General features: G+C 40.5%; 1 protein-coding gene across 1 annotated transcript in view; it reads left to right on the forward strand.

The window, feature by feature from the left end:
• Window positions 1–15,228, forward strand: part of LOC122816614 (cytochrome c oxidase assembly protein COX19) — a 54,900-nt gene extending 39,672 nt beyond the window's left edge. The window contains exon 3 of the mRNA XM_044089523.1: window positions 14,136–15,228. Coding sequence (XP_043945458.1) covers window positions 14,136–14,220 — 85 coding nt within the window. The 3' untranslated portion in view covers window positions 14,221–15,228. The remainder of the gene's footprint in view (window positions 1–14,135) is intronic.
• Window positions 15,229–16,094: the final 866 nt, after the last annotated feature.

Below are 16,094 nucleotides of genomic sequence, written 5' to 3' on the forward strand. Positions count from 1 at the left end.
AAGCCACCTGCGGCTAATGGTGATACAGTGCACACATAAGAGCGCTCTCACACATTCCCCACATCCAGAGCATCTGTGAAGGGTCAGCCTCAACATTGTTTGCTGGCTGACCTGCAAGTGACTACACAGGTTCCATATGAGGAAAATCCCTGTGGTATCTATGGACCCAGCACCAGATGTCAGTCAGCAAATTCTGATTATTTCTTTGCTTGTTCAGTTGTAGTACTGTTGGACCAAACAGACTCCAATTTGGGTGTCCCATTTGTACAACCTCTGCCAGTACAGAGCATTGTGACAGATGCCCCATACTTTGATTTCTTGGGAGCAATCTCAGCATACAAAGTCCAGGGTATCTGGAGCCTAATGCACAAGAAATTTCACATCAGTAGCAAGGAAATGATTGCCATAATCTGTCTCAAAGCTCTTCACAGGCTGTGGAGTACTGTACAAGTAGTGGCAGACAACATTTATGGGGTACCTAAACAAGGAAGGACAGAATTGTACCCCCCCCCGCCTTGCAGGTTAGCATGTCAGTTTGGTAAGTGTCCCTTTGGTATAGTCACTTTCTAGAAGCAGTCTGTACCCCCCCCCCCCCGCATTAGAACAGTGTCAGATTCTTTAAGCAGATCCAGGACAGACCTGCACAAATGGATTTAAATCGGAGGCGCCTTCTCCTTCATCAGGTTCCTCAATTAGCTTTTTCGCATCCATACAAAACAGGCAACAGAGTTTGTTTTGCTCCAGACTCCTTCCAAACAAGCAGTGGAAACGGATGTCTTCTTGATAACCTGGAAGAAGTGGTTTTTTGTATGACTTCCCACCTTTTCTTCTGATTCCCCCAAAGTGCTTCAAAAGATAAGATGGGACAATCCAAGGATAATGCTGATGGCCCCTTTTTAGCCAAGACAAAATTAGTTCTCATTTGTCAAGAATTTGCCAGTGGTCCATTACCAGCCTCTTCCTTTAATGCAGAATTACTTAGTGATGTCAAGGGGTCATTAATCAACAGATTATGAAGCTTGCATTATGGATAATGGGATTTAACTTGCTTTTAGACATCACTTATCTCAGGATGTGCTCCAAATTGTTATAGAGGCGAGAAAACCAAACATCAGAAAGTCTTGGATGTCCAAGTGGAAGAAGGTGTCCTATCTCTGTTCAAAATAGCCTTGCTCAGATGTGGCTTCTTATACAAAGTACATCTTTCATTTATTTCTGTTTGCCAGTGGAACCTACTTTTTCAAACTCTGAGGTCATTAGCATCCAAGGAAAAGAGTGGCCCGTATGTGTTATATAAAAGTTAACTCTTCCTCCTTTTTGAGCCTGCAGCTGCTACTACTACGATATTTTTGACCTAGCAAACTGCCTCGCTAGTAGCATTAACTTCAGCTAGAAGAGTTCTTGTGTTACAGGCCCTTTTGTGCCTTCCTCCATTTTCTTGTTTCTTAAAGATAGAGTAAGCCTTCAAACCAGTCCTTCTTTTGTGCATAAAGTGGTTTCTGAATTCACTCTTAATCAGACTGTCCATTTGCCTGCTTTTTGTGGGAGGATGACATAATGGTTAAGGTGCTTACCATAAAGATACAAGGTGCAGGGTTTGATTCTCACATGGGGTAACTGGCTAGGCTTCAAATGGCCCAAAAGAGCAGTTAGCGTGGTACTAATCTAATGTAATCTAATCTAATCTTCCCTAAGCATAAAAACAAGTGCGAGAATTCTTCAGTCTTCAGATGTTCTTGGACTTCTGAGGTTTTACTTGGAAAAGAGAGAGAATGAGAATCTGACCAATTGTTTTGTGTCTTTTGCTGAAAGAAAAGAGGCTTACAAGTATTTTATCAAGCTATCCAAATGGATGTACAGTGCAGTTCTTTAACTATTCCTGGTAGCTCTTTTCCATGATTTGTATAACCTTACTTTGGCAACTTAAGCTTAACGCTTTCTACCCTCCGGGGTTGAATGAAAGCTGTAATATTGCACCTTATCTCAAATTAAAATCGTATATGAGATAGTTGTCCCCTTTTTACTTTAAGAATCACATTTGCCTTGACACTTTTGATTTAGTCCTTTTTGCATTAGCCCACTATGTGTGGGTACAGTGTCAAGCCACTTGGTGGCACTGTTTCCTACCTTTTTGTTGGTATTTGACCTAGCAAGGTTTGGCTTAGGTTTTTATATTTACACTTAGTACTTTTACTTAATTTTAAGGTCACACTTTAGATGTGGGTTGTCTACATCTTTGGAATTTATATTAACTTTTAGTAAAAAGTTACTCATTTGTTTTATTATGTCGTTCCTCTTTTTAAAATAATGTATACTTGGGAATGACTATTTAGCATTTTCGCTTTTTAAATGTACATATAATTTTGTGACACTTTTTTCTTGTGTATTTTTATTTCTTAGGAAATATACTGAATTTTATTTGGGTTTGACTGTGTCAAAATATTGTGTCTTTTTGTATTGTCACAGTCTTTTAACTACATCAACAGTTTAGCATGTATTTAAACTATGCCTGAGGCTTTTTGCATTTTACTTCTTCAGTTTAATGCAGGCATCTTGTTGCATAATTTGTGGTTAATTGATAGCAGTTGACTTCAATTAACTTTCAGTATTTAACTGCTTGTGTTTGGTTGCCTTTGTATCCTCTGAAGAAGCCACCATATGTGTGTGGCGAAAACGCTGTGATTTTCTGTTTTAATAAATTGCATTTAGGACTGTGAGGGCTTCTGCCTTGTTCTTTGGTTTCCTTGCTTTCAGACATGATTTGTATAACCATAAAGACCATTCTACCAGAACAATAGCTACGTCAGGAGCTCTTATGCTGTTGGTGAACTCTAAAATTCTTGTAGTAGCTACTTTTTCCTCAGTTCACAAACTCACTAAACATTTAGAAGGTGGTGGTACAGTCTAGAGCAAGAACTGCATTTGCTAGGTTTGTCATTCATGGCATCCTATATTTAGAGGGAGGAATCCCCATCCTTCATCAAATCTGATCGAATTCTGGGAGTTTTCCCTGGTGTGGAATACTGCAACAGTGATCTGATAAAGAACATAGTACAGTTCTTCCAGTAACTTACCATAATGGTAGAGGTATGAATAATTACTGTTGCACTACTCCATACTCTTCCTTCATCCTCTTTATACATGTACAACTGAAGCTTTCCTTTGTTTCTGAGGTGAGTTATTCACTAACTGCTTCTCTTTCTCCACAGTAAAACTCCCGTGATCACAAAATTCACCTTGCCTTTAAAATGTTTATCTTGGGGGTTCTGACCCTTTCTTAGGAAGTTTTTCTAGTGCTCTTCTCAAACATGTTCTTTATTAGGGTAAGAAAGTTCTGAAGATACTGAGAACGTATGTACCTTTTATAGTAGTACATCCGTGTGTGCCTAGGATGGATATATGGCGTGCAGGTGGGAACCTGAGTTTCTGCATGCTGTCCGGTATGATGGTACTGTTGCAGGGAAAAGCCTCCGATGTTAAAAATAACGCAGCAGTGATCTATTCAAATATTACCATTTATGCGAGTTAACAACACCATTGTACTGTACTTATCTCTGTACCCATCTGTGTGCACACATACCAACTGTATGACTCCATGGGAAGTACCCCTCTCCCCATGAACCATTGGAATAAGTTTGGATGTGTGTCATGTGTTAATCATGTGGACTGCCTAGGTGGTCCAGAGAAATGTAGATATGCCAGCTGGCAGTTGAAGGGATTGGAAGCCTTTCCTGTTGATATATCTTATGCCTTGTGGACCAAGTGTAGTCTTGATGGCAGTATGTGTGAAATCATTGGATCTCAGTGCCTTAGGGAGATGAGGTGTCATCTGCAGTCCTTTGGAATCCTGTATGATCTTTCCCATGCTGCAGCATAATGTTGAATTCCTAAAGCTGATGCATGTAATGTTCCTAGCATGTACTTTGTAAGTTGCTATAGTTGGAATGGTTAATGTTATTTCAGTGCATGCTAAGGTAGGTGTGACAGTCTATGCATGCCCCTTGATTCTTCTTGTGGGCAGCAGTTTGGCAGGCTCACTCATGGCCTTTATCCATACAGTAGTAGTCCAGTATGTGTTGGTCAAACAAGTGCTTGCTGGTAAGGTTCAGATTGTACCTCTTTCAGTGGTGTGTAGGGTCACAGTGAGCTATGTTGCAGGTACTAGCTCGATCAGCAGCCACTAAAGTGCTATTTAGTTGTAACTGTTACTATCCCAAGTATTGAAACTGCTTTTATACCATAAACCCTTGATGTTCAGAATAGATGTACATTGTGATATATAGTACCCATTTATAAAATGTCTATAAATCAGTGCACCATGTTTGATTTTTGCATGATCAGTGTGTCTCATTTGCATCTGACCTTCATTTCCATATAGTTATGTGGTCCTTTGTATATTCTGCACACTTTGCTGTTTTTACCCTAGACCATATTACTTTTACCCTGAAAAAATCTCAGTTTAGCTGTAAGTTTTAAGGCTGAGTTATTACCTCCTCCGTGCATGTTTCCACTACCTAAGCTGTTTTTCCCTGCTCTATGCACTAAATGTTTCAGTCCTGACATTTGAAGTTAATGGAGAAACAACTGCTAGCATAAAAATGCACCAGCAAGAAAATAGCTAAATGTAATATGAAGGGATTTGGCTTGTGTGCACAATTTTTTTTATTCTAGGACTTGGAGATTTGATTCATGCATTGCTGATTTTCCATTCATTACATGACTTGTTTCTAGAATCTACAGTAGAAGGTATTTCGGGCATCACACATCAGACAATGTATGTAATGGATATATAGAGCAATGAGGTCTGGGAAGACAAAGGGTTGTCTGTATAAATCATCACAGAAACTATAAAATATGTCATTTTATCTTGGAAGGACTAAAGAATAAATTTTGGAGTGTTCATTTAAAGTTATTTTACTTCTAGTTTTTAAAGGGGACCATATTCTTGGGAAGGATCAGGGGATCCTGGTCCATTCCCATCTGTAAGCAGATCTAGAGTACTCACATCAGTGCCACCATCAAATTACCCATTCCCTGTATCTGCCCTGTATATTAAGAATCGTCAGGGCCACAACTGAGCGAGTTAACCAGTCCTAATGTTTGAGAATTCCGTTTATCAGTAATCTGAAGCTTGCATTCCACTGCCTAAAACTACCATAGGGATTCTGCGTCTGTCATAAGATGGTTTATTCAGGTACTGCTGCATTTGGATTAAAAGAAAGGACCAAACAAGTCTTGAATTATAAATTTAAAAGGGATAATTCCAAGGAAAGACCATCAATTTTACTAAATACATCATAAAAATTATTATGGTAAAAAAAAAAAGACAAGTGCTGGGATTGCGGAAGGGCAAAATCACTGATCTGTAATGACCTTGTATTCATAGTATAAGTATGGGTTTATATGACTTCACTGAGTTTTTGGAAACTCAAAATTCATATGGTCGAGACCCTATGATCTAGTTTCCAAAAACTCTTAGTAAAATAAAAAAGCAGTTCTGTTTAGATCACGGTACAATAGGGATTGGGGAATTTACCCTTTTCTCCACTGCAGTACAATGTCTGAGTTGGTATATATTAATCTACAGGGGGTGCAGGGAGTTGACCCTGCAAAAAGAGTTTTGTTTTTTTTTTGTCCCCCCCCCCCCCCCGAAAACTCAAAATAAATCGTATGGTCTTGACCGTACAAATTTCTAGTTTCCGAAAACTTGAAGCCATATAAACCCCATAAGTATATATCCATGTGTGTGTAATGGTTGCAACATGTTACTCAAACACCAGCCTCCTTCAGAAAATTTTAAAGTAGGCCATTTCTTTAAGTTAGCTAAGAAAGAGAACTAGCTAATTTTCCCTTATCTGCAGCACAACCTCGCCTCCCCTCAGTCTGACAATTTTAGCTGAGAGGGTTAAGGCTACAAGTTGGTAAGAAGTTTCATCCTGTAGTACTGGGCTTCGTTCACTCAATTTTCATTTACAAACTGTGTGAAGCTGAGCATGTCACTTGACCAGACAGTGTTCCTGGGTATCTCTAAAAAAGGACACATGGCCAGTAAACGTATTCAGATAAAGTAAAGGAATAGTTTTCTCAGCGTCAAGTACAAATCATTGTATCTCAAAGTTTGCAACCTGTGCAGTGTACACCTTGTTCACAGCAAACTCCCAACTTACTAAGGAGTACTTGACTCCTATGCCACTTCTTTGCAACAACCGCCTTTTGCATTGCATTGCACAGGAAGACCCTTCATTAAGTTTGGTCCAGCTGTTTGGAACTAATCTTCCTTCAGACATATGAAATGGCCCTTGTTTCAGAGTTTGTTTTTTGCCTTTTTATATCACAGGCATTCCTACCATAGTAATTATGTCATGCAACACCACTGATCTGATACAGCAACTTGGTTTCATCCCTACTTATTCCATGCTAAGATATGTAGTACTGCACAATTTTTACTCGCATGTGTTTTTACAAATCTTTTTTTATACATCATTGTGGGTGGCTGTTTAAATGTCGATCTCATTTCATATTATTCCTAATTTGTTTCAGAATTATTTTTTTACCTTTTCATTTCATCTGTTAAATGGCTTCCATATACAAGTGTAAACATTTTTGTTTCTTTTGAGCATCGATGCTTTTGCAATGCTCATACTTGTTGAAATACTCGCTCTCTTTTCCGTTTACTGTTTTTGTGTACCTTTGGCCTGGGTCATGGCTAAAAATGGTCAACTAATAGCCCACTCCATTAACAGAAGTATAAAAGAGTACATATAATTGTGTATTTGTATAGACATACATACATACATACATATATGTATGTAAGATAGATAATTTTTTGTGTGTGTAAGAGAGAATTTTTATAAAACTGTGTGTGTGTATATATGTTCATAGGTTCATAGGTTCATACTGGGCTATCTGCCCTAGGGCATTTATAAGCCTAGCCAGAGTATGTTTGGCTTTCGCCACCCATTTTAAATTAATTTTGCTATGCCCTTTTTCGAGGTTAGTATACTGTGCCTCTGTCTAACAGTGACACAGAAGTGATACCCGGGGTAAACCTATGATCTCCCATCCACTCATCAAGATTCCTCTTGAAGAGAGTCAATGAGGGACTCTGCCTAACCTGGACTGGGATTTTATTCCATAGTGAAGGGAGCCTCTGGGTTATGAATCTGTCCCTCCAGCATGTCCTATTTATTTCAGTGCTGAGGTTCAAGTCTCTCGAGCGTGTAGCTCGATGGGATTTGGATTTTGAGGTGCAGCATGTCCCTTAATTCCGGGTTGGACATGGCCTTATACGCCAGGCACAGGTCACCTCTGAGCAGGTGGTATGCCACTGAGTAGAGCTGGAGTTTCTTTAACCAGGCAGCATATGGCATCTGTTTGAGCCCTTTGATCCTCTTGGTGAGGTACTTTTGGGGTCTTTCCAGTTGCTGCAGGTGTTTGGTAAGGTACATCCCAAAAGGGGCATTGTACTCGATTATGGGCCTGATGAGGGATGAGTAAAGAGGCACGATGACCTCCCTAATCTAGATGTGAATCCCTTCATGATTAGGTGGGCTATATAAAATGTTTTTCTAACCACTTTGGCCACGTGGTTGTCAAATGAGAGATTGCTATCAACTTGGGTCCCCAGGTCCCTAATGACTTCTTCTGTACTTAATGGATTACCACCTATGTGGTAATTTGTGGGCACTTTGTTTTTGCCAAAGGGGATGACTATACACTTTTTGGCGTTTAGCTTGAGGCCATGGCTCTGGCACCAGTTGTCTGTTTCTATGAGGCCCTTTTGGCGGATGCTTGTGTCGGCTGGAGAGTCGATTATGGCACCCAGTTTGCAGTCATCTGCGAACTTGGTCAGCCACAGTCCTTCCGTGTTGGCCTGTACCTCCGAGAAATATATACCGAACAAGAGAGGTCCCAGGACTGAGCCTTGTGGGACACCACTTGTAACTGGTTTGGAGTCTGACATGGCTCCAGCAATTCTAACCATGTGGGTTCTGTCCTTGAGCCAGTTTGCAACCCATCTAGTGACATAGGGGTTTATATTTAAGCTGGTGAGCTTATCTATAATGCTCGAGTGGGGTATTGTATCGAAGGCTTTTGCGAGGTCCAGATAGGCTGTGTGGACCACCTTCCCTTCGTCAATGGCCTTGGTGACTGTTTCAAAGAAGTCAACCAGGTTTAAGAGGCAAGATCTGCCCTTAACAAAGCCAAACTGGGTAGGATCCAGTGTCTGTAGGTCCCCAATATCTTTATTTATGAGGTCCATGATGATCCTTTCCATAGCTTTGCAGACCAAGCTAGTCAGGCTTATGGGGCGATAGTTTCCAGGGTCCGTTGAGGCACCACCTTTGTGGAGAGGGACCACTGTTGCTGTACGTCACTCTTTAGGTACATATCCTGTAGTAAGGCTGAGATTGAACAGTAGTTTTATGTTTGGGTTTAGCTCTTCTTGGAGTTCATGTAGGACGCAGCCTGGGACACCGTCTGGTCCCATTGATGCTGTGTTTTTTGCTTTGGAGAGGGCGGCTCCCACCTGAGCATCTGAGATGTCGGGGGGGGCAGCACTCTGCTGGGATAGATATTTGCCCTTTTGGTGGGGAGGGGGGGAGAAGTTTGCGCTGAACTTGTCAGCTAGGATGTTGGCAATGACTGTGGGATCAGTGTATTTTTTGTCATTTTGGACTAATTCTGAGCATATCTGGGAATTCCCACCCAGGTTCCTAGCATAACTAAAGAAAGCCTTGTGATTATCTTTAGTGTCCTGTGCAATTTTTCTCTCGAAGCTGGCCTTTGACGATTTTATGAGTGCTCTTAGTTTTTTGCTAATACTGATCAGAGATGCCTTCCCTTTTTGGGATTTTGCTCTATCATGTAGTAGCTTCCTCCTTCTATTGTATAGTTTGTTTATGGCTGGGGTCCACCAGACAGGTAGTCTGCCTTTGGAGGATTGGGTCTTGGTTTTATTTGGGATTGCATGATCCATGCATTCCTGAAGGTGTTCATAGAATGCATTTATAAAGGATTCTGCGGTCTGGGCCGTATTTTCCACAGGCCCGGGCCCTTTGCAGGATTCCACCTCCGTTTTGGGGAGTGTGAAATTTGCTTTAGAGAAGTTTTTCACTGTGGTTTTCTGGGCAGGGGGTGGGGTCGGGATGTGAATATCCAGTGAGATCAGTTTATGGTCTGATCTTACCAGTGAGGGATACACTTCTGGTCTGGAGCATAGAGTCCCCATGTTGGTGATGATCAGGTCCAGTATGTTTTCCCCTCTTGTGGGAGTGGTAACAAGTTGTTCCATAGCATTTGAGTTTATGAATTCTAGGAACCTTTGGGCAAGGGTGTTGGAGCTAGAGTAATGCTCCCAATCTCTGTTTGGGTAGTTGAAGTCGCCCAATGTAATGGTGTTCGGAGAGACCTTCATATTTTCCAGTGTTCTCAGGAAGGCCAAGTGGGGTTCCTGGGTTTGGGAGGGTGGTCTGTAGCAGGCTATAAACTGGAAGGCAGTTTTACCCACTGTTAGTTGCACATGGATAGTCTCTGATGCTTCGTGCTTTACCACCAACCTAGAGGTGTGGGTATCTTTGATGAATATCGATACTCCTCCTCCTTTTGTGGTTCGGTCCAGGTTTTGGGGCCGAAAAGCATGGTATGAGGTATAACCTGGTAGTGCTGGGGTGCTCTCGGGAGTCCTGAACCAGGTTTCTGTTACTGCACAGATATCGATGTTCTCCATGCTAAGGAGAGTTTCGAGTGCGTGCATCTTGAGGTTTAGACTTCTAGCGTTGAGTAGCATTACTCTTAGTTTCTTATCCCTTGTGATACCTATGGAGGTGGGTTTGTCTTTTGAGCCTTGCCTAAAAAAGGCACTATGGGGGTAGCAAGAGCCTTTGCCAATATCCAAAGCCCAGGGTCACAGGTGCAAGCCGTCCCTAGCAAAGCATCGTGGCTTGTCGTGCATATCATCCCAAGCTGACCGGCATTGGATCCCCTTTGAATGACACCAATACCTAAGCCAATTGTTGAAATTGATCATCTTGTCTTCATATTGTGGCATCATTCTTGGTGAGGGTAAGATGCTACTCAAGGTCAGGGTCATACCAGCCTGGGCTACATGCTCAGAGAGCTCCTCTGTCTCTTTTCATGTAGTCCAGGGAGGTACGTCTCAGCTCATTCACACCAGCATGGACAATGACTGAGTCATATTTGTACTTGCCTTGGAGTGACCTGAGTGCTTGTGTTATGTGGCGGATCCTAGCGCCAGACAGGCTGCTCACCGTGGCCTTCTCCTTGTTCAGCCTGGTGAACGGGACGTCAGTATGCCTGACGATAGTCACCTATTACAAGTGTATCAGGTGTGTTGTTTAGCCTTAAGGGCTGTGACTGTTCGGCACACTGGCTTTGTGAGATATGTGTTGCACGTGTTTTGTTTTGGGGTAGCGGTTGCTTGGGTGTCTGCTTTGGAGGTCTCCAGAGCCTCCAAGTATGTTTTTGTGTGATTATGTGTTTGGTTTGCTGTCGTGGTAGGTCTATGTGAGACTGGAATTGTAGTGAGTGTGGTTTCCTTCTCCTCCTGACTGGTTATGCCAGTACTGAGTTGAGAGAGCTTAGCCTCCAGTTTAGCTATATGGTTGCATCTCTCACATGTGTTGGAATTTGTTGGGAGGAGGAGAGGGTTGTCTGTGTACATGAGGCAGTTGTAACATTGCCTCAAGATTCCCATATTCACCAGCTGGACCGGAGAGGAGATTGACAACTGACCTTTGGACATGCTAGAATAATATTGGGAATTCCTTTATAATTGAAAACAAGGGCCAATGGGGAGCGAGGGTGTAATGCTTTTAATTTTTAGTGCCGACTTATAATTGCTTTAGTGAGCAAGTGCCAGGTACAAGTGCAATGTGTTACAGGTAACTTAAATGCAAAAACAACAAACAGTAACTTTCTTTCAAGCGAAGCAAGGAAATAAGTACAGTAAGCAATGCAGATATCACTAGGGATCCACAGAAGCGCTGAGAAGCTGCGTTTTAGGTGGAATTAGCGTTCCAGGGAAATAACAAGCATACAAACAAAGCTAGATTCAGCAGGCCTGGATCTAGTCTATGCTACAGCAAATAAGGTGTACCAATTTCAGTAAGATACATTTCAAATATTCAGGCACTATAAACCTATAACCAGAAATTCCCAGCTCAGAAGGGCTGAGTCCAGCCTCTCCTCCCACAAGACTGCAGACCACAAACCTTCTTAATGTAAAATAACTGGCTTGAAGCCCAAGTGCTTAAACCAGAGCTAATACACTTTAAGAATAACAGACACTGAGCTCTCAATCAGCAGTTCCCAACTTAGAAGGATGAAAGCTACCTGTCCTGCCACCACAGTGCATGCCACAAACCTTCCTAATGTAGAACAACTGGTCTGAAGCCCAAGTGCTTAATCCAAAAGACTTAGAATGATAGCTACACTTTAACCAAGTTAATACCAAGCAGTAATAAATACAACTGAATACTTTAAATAATGCCTGGATTAGTGCTCAAGTTATACAAACAAAGCTAGATTCAGCAGGCCTGGATCTAGTCTATGCTACAGCAAACAAGGTGTACCAATTTCAGTAAGAAGAAATTCAGATATGCATGCACTGTAAGCCTTCAACCAGAAATTCCCAGCTCAGAAGGGCAGAGTCCAGCCTCTCCTCCCACAAGAGTGCAGACCACGAAACCCCCTTAATGTAAAATAACTGGCCTGAAAGCCCAAGTGCTTAAACCAGAATTAATATACTTTTAGAATAACAGACACTGAGCCCTCAATCAGCAGTTCCCAACTTAGAGGGATGTAAGCTACCTGTTCTGCCACTACAGTGCAGACCACAAACCCTCTCAATGTAAAACAACTGGTCTGAAGCCCAAGTGTTTAAACTAAAAGACTTAGAATGAGTTAGACCAAGCAGTAATAAATACAATTGAGAACGTTTAAGATGACGCAAAAGCAAAATAAAGTAGGAAGAAACACAAGTACAGTAAAAGCAGGATTTTTTTTTTTTTTTTTTAGAAAAGTAGCAAAAGCAGTAGTAAATACAATTCTCATGCAGTGCAAGCTGGCACAATTGAATATGTAGCAATATTAGTCCACACACAGTTTGAAAAATTAAATTAAAAAGGACTAAAAGCAAGTGCAGAAAGGGTTTATTAGGTAGAATGCGGTAAAGAGATGTCCTGGGGGAGTGTCTTAGATCAAATCTACAGTGGGGTGGGCACTGCAAAAGCCACCAAATTTAAACTACTACCAAGAATAGGGAGGGGGGTGGGGGAGCAGTTTCAACACAGATGTAAGGAATGTGCAAATTATTAAAAAAATATATATACTGTTTTCTATAGATTTGCCGAGCAGTAAGACACAGATATCAAGCAGACAATTTAGCTCTATAATACAGAATAACACAGAAAATATTCTCAGCTCTATAACTTGAAGATAGTTCTGTAAGGCTGTCTCTCAAACTAAGGTTCCAGTTTGAATACAGGTTGTTAATTAAAAGGAGACACAGCACTAGCTAAATTATATCAGCTGAAAGACAAGGCAGGAAATGAGGGGGGTGGGGGAGCAGTTTCAACACAGATGTAAGGAATGTGCAAATTATAAAAAAATATATATACTGTTTTCTATAGATTTGCAGAGCAGTAAGACACAGATATCAAGCAGACAATTTAGCTAAATAATACAGAATAACACAGAAAATATACTCAGCTCTATAAACTTGGATATAGTTCTGTAAGGCTGTCTCTCAAACTAGGGTTCCAGTTTGAATACAGGTTGTTAATTAAAAGGAGACACAGCACTAGCTAAATTATATCAGCTGAAAGACAAGGCAGGAAATGAGGGGAGTGGGGGAGCAATTTCAACACAGATGTAAGGAATGTGCAAATTATAAAAAAATATATATACTGTTTTCTATAGATTTGCAGAGCAGTAAGACACAGATATCAAGCAGACAATTTAGCTCTATAATACAGAATAACACAAAATATACTCAACTCTATAACTTGAAGATAGTTCTGTAAGGCTGTCTCTCAAACTAAGGTTCCAGTTTGAATACAGGTTGTTAATTAAAAGGAGACACAGCACTAGCTAAATTATATCAGCTGAAAGACAAGGCAGGAAATGAGGGGGGTGGGGGAGCCGTTTCAACACAGATGTAAGGAATGTGCAAATTATAAAAAAAATATATATACCGTTTTCTATAGATTTGCAGAGCAGTAAGATACAGATATCAAGCAGACAATTTAGCTCTATAATACAGAATAACACAGAAAATATACTCAGCTCTATAACTTGAAGATAGTTCTGTAAGGCTGTCTCTCAAACTAAGGTTCCAGTTTGAATACAGGTTGTATGCGAGTACCACATGTATACATATGTGTATGTGTTTTGTACGCGTTCATGAAGTGTGTGTGTGTTTATATAATGCAATAAGTTCTCATTGTAAAAAGGAAATGTGAATTATAGTGAAAGATCATTAGTAATTCTTGGGATAGGGGAATATGAGCTATGATGGGATTTACATACACCTATCTTAAACATGTGTCAGCTAGGCTTCCCTTCTTGATTATACAGTTATGAGTAATTCCTACCATGATGCACCATTTACTGTTGAGTTATTGGCCTCTGCTTTAATAACAATAAGGTGCTTTATTCTGAAAACTTAATAGTGTCACTTCTTTGAGATTAGAGTTCATCCATCCTCAACCTCTTTTCCCATTTTTGCTTTTTCCCATATCGGCATGTAAAGCCATTCCTGATGTAATATTTGTAAACGGGAATACACCTTCTTAACACCTTGTTCATATTTGCAAACTGGAGCATTTATAGTGAAAACCTTTTTATTAGCTGACTTTGACCGGGGGGGGGGGGGGGGGGTCTGTTAACTAACAGTCATTACAAATTATTTTGAAAAAAATGTGTTTGGATTTTAAAATTTTCTCACCAAGTAATTTCCTGTTAAGATGGGTAGAATTTTATCACACGGTTTGATTTAAAGGAATTTCTTTTTGTGTACAATGCAATTGTTTCATCTTTAGAAAAGTGTTTTTTGTCTTGTCACTGCAGGCAGTTTTTTGTGTGATTTTTATTTTATTCGATTTATATTTCAGGCAACTCATGGCTAAAGAACCATTGGAAAGACTTGGATTTAAAGATTTGCAAGACAAAGAAAAAGTAGAGAACAAGCCACAGTAAATCATATCCAAGGACAAATCTTGAATAGCACTTGAAAATTCCTTATTGAGGACTGCTGAATGCACTGATTCTAGTCATATTTTCAGAAGTGTGGCGAGAGCATACCAGAATTCTTTCTTGACTTTTTCACTTCAGAAAGCATAGCGCATTAGAACGTGTGTGTACGTATGTGTATATTAAATGTATGAATGTGTTAATGCTGGCATATCTTTTAGAAATTTAATTTTACTGTCATTTGTAATGCATGATACCAGATTATAAATTGTAAAATTGAGCAGTGTTTTTTTATTTACTGCCTTGATGAAAAAGTGACAGCAGCCCCAAGTCAACTTTAAAATAGTATACCCTTCTCATTTTAAAACCAAGGATCTATGGAAGGAACTTGGAAAGACCTTCACCAGCCTAGCTGTGGATTTCTGCACCAGCTGCAGTCTGTGAATTTTGTAGCAGTAGTCTGTATATCTCAAGAGGAAGGTCTCATAAAAGAATGCCTTTGAGATTTATTCGGTCACTTTCTGCAAAATGCAGTTCACAAAGACCAGGTTCGAACCTTCCATTTCTTTGAAATGTACTGTAAAGAACTGACAAAATTCATTTAGCAGCAATTCCATTTGGACACTTTTGCTTTTGCCAGTTTGTATCTATGCATTTCTAAAGTAATTTTGAAGTAAACGCCAGCACCAGAGGGCTCTGACTGGCTAAGTTTGCAGACTGTAAGCTAAGAGCAGTGGAGTCCTGAAATGACCTGGCCATCCTGCAAGATTTGTCCCAAATAAATAACTAGTGCCAAAGTCATGGACTGTAACTGAATGCTAAAAAATACATTGTATCCTTTGGGAAGTAATCTATCCTGAGGAGTTACCACATTAAGTATACACCACTAAGAGTTTATCCTGTTGTTTGGAATTTAGAAACTTACATGGATAGTGACCTAACTTTTGAGTAATATGTGTCCGTTGTAAGAAGGCCTTTGTATATTATACAGCTAATAAAGGGATTGTGTCTAGATTTAGGGATGTCATTGTCCCCCTTTATTCAGCCTTCAGTAGGCTAATCCGTGAATATAAAGACCCCTTCATCGTGTATCTCTCCAGACACATGCAACAGCTGGAATACCCACAGAGATGTCTTGTTAAAGGACGTAAGGCCCAGACATGTCTTACATGGATTGATTCAGACCTAATGGATTTACTGCACATCAGCAAGTGAAATGGCATCAGAAATGCGCAGTTTAGGGATCTATACCTCTTCTCCAACATCTGTAAAATTGTTTGGAGGAACAGGTATATCAAGCAGAGGATACTGCTGCTCTGAAAAAGGCTCCCTATCCACATAAGTTTATCCCTGCCCATATTCAAGTGGAATATGGAAATATGGATGGGAAACAGAAAAATTACCCCTGGACTGCCTCCTGTACTACTAATGGACAGAGGCAGCTCCTAAATTCTTTTTCCCATGCATGGGTCCCCTCAAATTAGGGTCTATATTAAATCAGCGAACAGTTAAAAAAGCGAGAGCTGATTTATCGACCCCATGTAAGTGAAAGCTTACAATCCCGAGCACTCGGAACAGCGATGCCCCCCCCAGGAAAAAAATTGCAGTTTACACACAAATAAAAACTTCAAAACATTACATAAAGTGGGGGGCTATGCCCCCCACACCCCCTACTTAAATATACCAACTCCGAGATCACACTACAGTGAGGGAAAACAGCAAAGTAACACAGACGGCCAAGCAATTTCTTTCCCAGGGAAAGAAACCGCTTGTATGCCGTTTCGCTCTTTCTTTGATTATATAATAGGAACCCTCAAATTATCTATGGTGTGAACTCTATTCTCATTACCAACCAATCCTTACCCAAATGAGAGAGGTTA

This window comes from Protopterus annectens, chromosome 12.part0, assembly GCF_019279795.1.
Source record: "Protopterus annectens isolate FY-2018-M chromosome 12.part0, PAN1.0, whole genome shotgun sequence".
Classification (NCBI taxonomy): domain Eukaryota; kingdom Metazoa; phylum Chordata; order Ceratodontiformes; family Protopteridae; genus Protopterus; species Protopterus annectens.